This window comes from Hypomesus transpacificus, chromosome 22, assembly GCF_021917145.1.
Source record: "Hypomesus transpacificus isolate Combined female chromosome 22, fHypTra1, whole genome shotgun sequence".
Taxonomy (NCBI): Eukaryota; Metazoa; Chordata; class Actinopteri; order Osmeriformes; family Osmeridae; genus Hypomesus; species Hypomesus transpacificus.
Window position 1 is genome coordinate 1,292,975 of NC_061081.1, and position 6,900 is coordinate 1,299,874.

The following is a 6,900-nucleotide window of genomic DNA, read 5'->3' on the forward strand; positions in this document are numbered from 1 at the left end:
TCTCTGTCTGGTCTCTCTGTCTGTTCTCTCTGTCTGGTCTCTCTGTCTGGTCTCTCTGTCTGGTCTCTGTCTGGTCTCTCTGTCTGGCCTCTGTCTGGTCTCTCTGTCTGGTCTCCGTCGAGCAAGTTCCAGAAAGCTTCCAAGGCCCTAGGCCGGGTTGTGTGATCCAAAGCCAAATATCTTAAACCTCCCCACCCCATACCAGACGTCATTTGGTGCGTCTTCCAGCACAAATGTTAATGTCCATTGTTTCATGCCATGAATAAAAGATGAATCCAAGGGGTTAGTCCTACTTTAGTTTTCATGAAGCTTCAGCAATCTGGCTCAATTGTTTACGTGGGAGATGGATAACTGTAATATTATTCTCATCTCCTGTCTTCCTCCCCCCCACCCCCTTTTCGCCCTCTCTCCTTCCCCTCTCTCCAGAATGCCAAGCCCTTCTCCTCCTCAGACAGCCTAGCGAAGGTGCAGGAGGTAGCAAGCTGGCTTTTGGAAATGAACCAGGATCTGCTGTCGGGGGGCAGCAGCAGGCGGCGGCGGGGGGGGGCCTGGCGGGCCAGCGGCGCGAGGTAACGCCTCCTCCTCGGCCCAGACGCCCCAGCAGGGGGGCGAGGAGGGCGACGAAGAGGACCAGATGAACCGGGTGGTGGAGGTGGACGAGCAGCGCCGGCACCAGCAGCAGGGATCACCGCAGCAGCAGAGGGTAGGAGGGAGGGAGGGAGGGTGGGTGGGAGTAAGGGGAGGAGGGAAGGTAGGAGGGAGGAGGGAGGGTAGGAGGGAGGGAGGGTGGGAGGGTAGGAGGGAGGGAGGGTAGGAGGGAGGAGGGAGGGAGGGTGGGAGGAAGGGAGGGAGGGTAGGAGGGTGGGAGGAAGGGAGGGAGGGAGCTCCCAACTGCCCGTTTAGCGGAGATGGACAAGGTTGGCCACCAGGGCTTCGAAACTGGGGTGAGGCAGCCGTTAATGAGGGCAAACGTTAAGAACGACGCCGTGGACCCTTCCGTTCAGAACGTCAGCAGGTGGAGTTCTCTGTAAACATTTGAAGCAATGGGGGGTTTTGCGCTTCAAAATAAATGTGCTTAGATTCTTGTCAGCGCGCTCTTCCAGTGTAATTTGGTGTTGTCTCCGTCCAGCTGGAGGCCACGGAGCGCGATGGGGACAGAGAGGAGCCGTGGGCCCACAGGGAGCCGGGGGCCAGCAGGGGCCCTCGCAGCGGAGCCGAGGACGAGGAGGAGGACGAAGAGGAGCAGAACCAGGCCGGCCGTCCCAACGAGGTGAACGGAGGAGAGAAGGGCGCCCGGTGGCAGTGGGAGGCGGAGCAGCGCTCACGGGCCCGGCAGCCCCAGGAGGAGGACGAGGAGGAAGAGGAGGAGGAGGAGGAAGAGGAGAACAATAACAGCGGCAGCCAGCACGGCGAGGAGGCTGAGGAGAGGACGGAGGGAGGGGGGGGAGGAGGAGGAGGAGGAGGAGCGGGGGGGGGGAGGAGAGGGACGACGGGGACGAGGAGGAGGACGAGGAAGAGGAGGAGGAGGAGGATGATGAGGAGATGGACCAGGAAAGCGATGACTTTGAGCAATCGGAGGAGGAGGACAGGGGGGAGGAGGAGGAGGGGGGGGAGATGCACTTGCCTTCGCACAGAGGTGTGCCTGTCCCCAACAACAACCTGGACTCGTCTGCAGGTCGCCCACACCAAAGCTCACCCAACAAGAAGAAGGTAAGAACACGGTCCACCTGTGTTGAACTTGCTGTACTGGGTGATTTAAACTTCTCAACGTTGACTCGTGTAAAAACTGTTCCATGAAGTGCTGGGATGAGACACGGGGGGGAGGGGGGGGGGGGGGGGGCACCTCTCATAGTCACACATCCCCCTCTTATCTCAAACAAGCCAACCAAGCAGTGAGAACTGTTAATCTACTTCCCTCAGAGAAAGTGCTGCTTGCTGGTGAAGCTGGCTGATTGTAAACCAATAGCTCCCTCTTCTGGTCACAAGGCTCAGAAGCGCTGGCTTCACCTTGTCGCCATGTGTTGGGTTTTGCCATGTTTCATTTGCATAATACTGGCTACATGTAACATGGAAATGATTTGAGCACAAGAGCCTCTTATGGGTCCTCTGGAAAACCTAACTATGTACAGTATCCTATTAAAAGTCTGAGTGTACGTTTAAGTGGCGAGTGACGCCTCGTTTTCCGTGGCAACCCCATCCATCCTTCTGGGCCTGGACGATCCCCTTGTGTGCTATTCCACACAATGGCTGTGTAGCCTCACCGTTTGAGACTCTGGTTACCATGTCTGGTAGAAGGCTGATGACTTCAGCAGTCATCCGCTTCCATGTTCGGGCTTCAAATGGAGATCTCGAGTGTCTCGTGTTCATGACAACTGATGACAGACGTGTCTTTCTCTGTCCTCAAGACCAGCCGGGTCTGGGAAAGGGTCCCCTTAACCCGATACGGTGTCTAAACTCTACCCAGGACATGGGTTCCAGTTATTGTTGGAGCACATGCATAGCGTTGGCATAGCAACATCCATTAGTCTCTCTATTTCAATGGCTGGTGAGAACAGTTGAGCATTTTCATCTGAGTCAGTCAGATGAAAGTGGGTCTCTTTACTGAAGGTGGTGCGCTGGGGTCATGGGGACGTTAAAAAGATTTCCTTTTTTGGGAGCGAGGTGGGGGACTTTTGGCTTTGTTTCTTGATGGGACAGTTGGGGGGGAGAGAGAGAGAGGGAGAGGGAGAAAGGGGAAGACGTACAGGAAATTGCCTCAGCTGGATTCGAACCCAGGCTCCCCTGCGTTATATCCTTCATGGTAGGCGACTAGCCTACCCCCAGTGAGCCCAGGCTTGCGTGTGTTGTGAGGTCAGGACGGTGAACCAAGGACATGGCTCTCTGCCTCGCCGCTCTGCCCTCCCTGTGAGCAGGCCTCCCTGTCAGGGCTGTGTGTTTGATTGAGCGTGCCTGAACACCTCTCCCTGTCAGGGCTGCGTGTTTGATTGAGCGTGCCTGAACACCTCTCTGTGTCAGGGCTGTGCGTGTTTGATTTGAGCGTGCCTGAACACCTCTCCGTGTCAGGGCTGTGCGTGTTTGATTGAGCGTGCCTGAACACCTCTCTGTGTCAGGGCTGTGTGTTTGATTGAGCGTGCCTGAACACCTCTCCCTGTCAGGGCTGCGTGTTTGATTGAGCGTGCCTGAACACCTCTCTGTGTCAGGGCTGTGCGTGTTTGATTGAGCGTGCCTGAACACCTCTCCGTGTCAGGGCTGTGCGTGTTTGATTGAGCGTGCCTGAACACCTCTCCCTGTCAGGGCTGTGCGTGTTTGATTGAGCATGCCTGAACACCTCTCCGTGTCAGGGCTGTGCGTGTTTGATTGAGCATGCCTGAACACCTCTCCGTGTCAGGGCTGTGCGTGTTTGATTGAGCATGCCTGAACACCTCTCCGTGTCAGGGCTGTGCGTGTTTGATTGAGCATGCCTGAACACCTCTCTGTGTCAGGGCTGTGCGTGTTTGATTGAGCATGCCTGAACACCTCTCTGTGTCAGGGCTGTGTGTTTGATTGAGCATGCCTGAACACCTCTCCCTGTCAGGGCTGTGCGTGTTTGATTGAGCATGCCTGAACACCTCTCTGTGTCAGGGCTGTGCGTGTTTGATTGAGCATGCCTGAACACCTCTCCCTGTCAGGGCTGTGCGTGTTTGATTGAGCATGCCTGAACACCTCTCCGTGTCAGGGCTGTGTGTTTGATTGAGCATGCCTGAACACCTCTCTGTGTCAGGGCTGTGCGTGTTTGATTGAGCATGCCTGAACACCTCTCTGTGTCAGGGCTGTGCGTGTTTGATTGAGCATGCCTGAACACCTCTCTGTGTCAGGGCTGTGCGTGTTTGATTGAGCATGCCTGAACACCTCTCCCTGTCAGGGCTGTGCATGTTTGATTGAGCATGCCTGAACACCTCTCCCTGTCAGGGCTGTGTGTTTGATTGAGCATGCCTGAACACCTCTCCCTGTCAGGGCTGTGTGTTTGATTGAGCATGCCTGAACACCTCTCTGTGTCAGGGCTGTGTGTTTGATTGAGCATGCCTGAACACCTCTCCCTGTCAGGGCTGTGCGTGTTTGATTGATCATGCCTGAACACCTCTCCCTGTCAGGGCTGTGTGTTTGAGCGTGCCGTGGTGATCTGGCTGCCCCCGGAGCGTCTGTTTAATGAGGCCAGAGGATCCAGACGACAGGAAAGGGACGAAGGCCTCGACCCTGCTAGATTTGAGCTGACGTGGCCTCCGGTTTAGAACGCTGTGAAGGAACAGATATAAATACACACCTTGTGGCACTATCTCTAGCTCTGTCTCTTTCAATCACACACACACACACACACTTAGAGGTCCCAGTGGACCACTTTACAAAGCCAAATTTAAGACACACACAGAGAAAGAAATGTTGGTCGTGCTTCGACCTTAACCATGGCCATGTGACATTTATCCTACCAAACAGCCCCGGCCTCCAATAAGACTGGGGTCTAGAGCAGGCCAGGCCGTGTCATGCCATGCTGAGGCCTCCAATCCCCCCCGCAGACAGCCCAGGAATGTGTCTTTTGTGCTGAGCCATGTGGCTTCCCCTTTCGCATGTGTCGGGGGGGGGGGGGGGGGGGGCACCGGCTCACCCTCTGCCGTGGAAATGTGCCACTTGTTATATTGCCTCCTCGAATTCCTCGCTCAATCTGTGTCTCTCTATCTCTCTCTTTCTCTGGCTGCCTCGCTGTCTTCCTCTCGCTGTCTCCGTGTCTCCCTCTCTGTCTCCGTGTCTCTCTTTCCCTGTGAGCACCTAAGGCTGCCAACCCGCAAACGTCCCACTGAAACTGCGCAGACGAGAGAGAGAGAAAGAGAGAGGGGGTTAGAGAGGGTAAAGTTAGAGACCGTCAGGTCTAGCAGTGCGGGCGAGCGAGCCACAGCTCATTCTTCTGTGCGGCCGTGACACGCAGTCGTCAACAGCAGCCAAGTGCTTCTTTATCAGCCGTCGCTGACAGACCCTTCCTTGTAGACCTCGCTCCCTCGCCACGATCCAGCGATGGGAAACCGCACTATGAAGAAGGTGGCCCTGCTCCTGGTGAGTAGGCGTCTGGGAGACCTAGGGCCCCCCTCCGAACACGAGGGGATCCGTGTGTTGCCTTGGAGATGTGTCGCATACCCGCGTTTGACGATATACGGGCCACTTTGGTCTGTTGGTCTGTTTGTGTGTGTGTTCTGGATTCTTTTTGAATGCGCCCCCCCCCCCCCCCCCCCCCCCCCCCCCCCCCCCCCCCGTTAAGCGTGGGGAGTGTGTCGGTTTGTGTCGGTTGACATGCAGACAGGGGGATCCTGTGTGTGAAACTTCTCTCTAACCGGACCGTGTGGGTGGGAGGCTGTTTGTGTGGCGTTTATTATTATTATGCTTGTTGATTCACTGAATGTGTGACTTTGACAAAGCTAGTTCAGGTGTGTCTGATGTGTCCCTGAGGCAAGCGAGTAGCATCCATCACCCCGGACACCAAAGCACAGTCATAGACCCTGGTGACAATAGATGTGTTTAGAATTGTTCAGAAGATGTCAAATGTTTTCCCTTTCAAGTTATTTGATCTCCCCCCCCCCCCCCCCCCCCCCCCTCCCCCCCCACTTATAAATTGATGAGAAAGTTGGGAAGTGTAGCTTTAGGATGTAAAATGCACCAGAAGGTGAGAATCTGTCGGACAGTGCCGACAAAGCGATTTCTAAAACCTGCCGAGGGCTAGCTTCCCTGCTTCCTCCGGTGGAATGTGTCAGTATGTTGTCCCCTCCCCCTCACTGCATGTCAGAGGGTGGGGACAGGTGGCCTCACTCTTTCACTGTTTCTCCGTAACAGCAGTTTGCATGTCCTATGCAGAAGCAGGATCATTTCCCCGATTCTTGGCAGGCAGGCTCGTGTTACTGTGACGTTTCTCGGTTAAACCCTTGATAGCCCCTCTTCGGCTCCTCTCATCTCAACACCCAGCAGAACCCACCCGAGCGCTCTGGGCCGGAGAGACTAACAGGCTTGCGTTTTGCGCGCCGGGTCCCTGCCTACGTTTTGTGTGTGATTTGTGTTTGTTCATGCACATTTGTGTGGGGGTGTCGTAGCCTTGCACGCCACCCGGCATTGTTCAGATCCATTTTAAACCTGGCTCCCGTCCAAACAATGCTCCCTGGCCATCAAAGCCAAGGCCCTTCCGGCTGTAGCCCCGCCTCACTGCCGGGGCTGGTTGGATACTTGACTGTATATAGGCTTTGTAAACTCCTGTCACCCAGACCTGGTGTCAGCACAGTCCGGATGCACACGGGGGCAAACAGGAAGACGCGCCTAGCTGTCAGGACTCTGTGACATGGAGGAGGAGGAGGACATGGGCACCACTTCCCCGCTTATCTAACCATCAGAAGAAGTCTAGCTGAGAATGTCGTTTCAACTGATCCTTAATCCAGCGTGGGGGGGGGGGGGGGGGGGGGGCGGGGGGGATAAACGATTTTGCAATTAACACGCACCGTCACGCCAATCTCCTGTCAGGATCTGGGATATCGTGACTCTCTGATGCAGTGAGTCACAACACGAACGTCCTCAAATGGGATTTGGGAGCTTGCTTAAGATCCCTCCGTAAATACTTTAGCTTTGTATCGCTTCACTTTTCAGAGCCCCATTAAAAGCGACAGAGGGTAAACAATTTGAATTATTAAGCACATTGCGTAAGAACGCCCCCAGGATATCCACAAGTGTAGCAACATTTGTTTACTAACCGTCTCTCCTCTTTAATTACTTCAAACTAATGAGCATTGGCTTTTTTTTAAGTAGATTGCTTTTCTACTTTATATTGTTTGTTTTCTGTTTGCGATTTGAGTTTTGTGTATGCTGCGCAAACTGGACTTAACACTTGTTTACTAC

The 6,900-nt window shown here is 54.8% G+C and overlaps 1 protein-coding gene across 1 annotated transcript in view; it reads left to right on the forward strand.

Annotated features, from left to right (window-relative positions):
• Positions 1–1,475: 1,475 nt before the first annotated feature.
• Positions 1,476–6,900, forward strand: part of fbxw7 (F-box and WD repeat domain containing 7) — a 71,486-nt gene continuing 66,061 nt past the window's right edge. Inside the window, exon 1 of the mRNA XM_047045045.1 lies at positions 1,476–1,710. Within this exon, the coding sequence (XP_046901001.1) occupies positions 1,543–1,710 (168 nt within the window). The 5' untranslated portion in view covers positions 1,476–1,542. The remainder of the gene's footprint in view (positions 1,711–6,900) is intronic.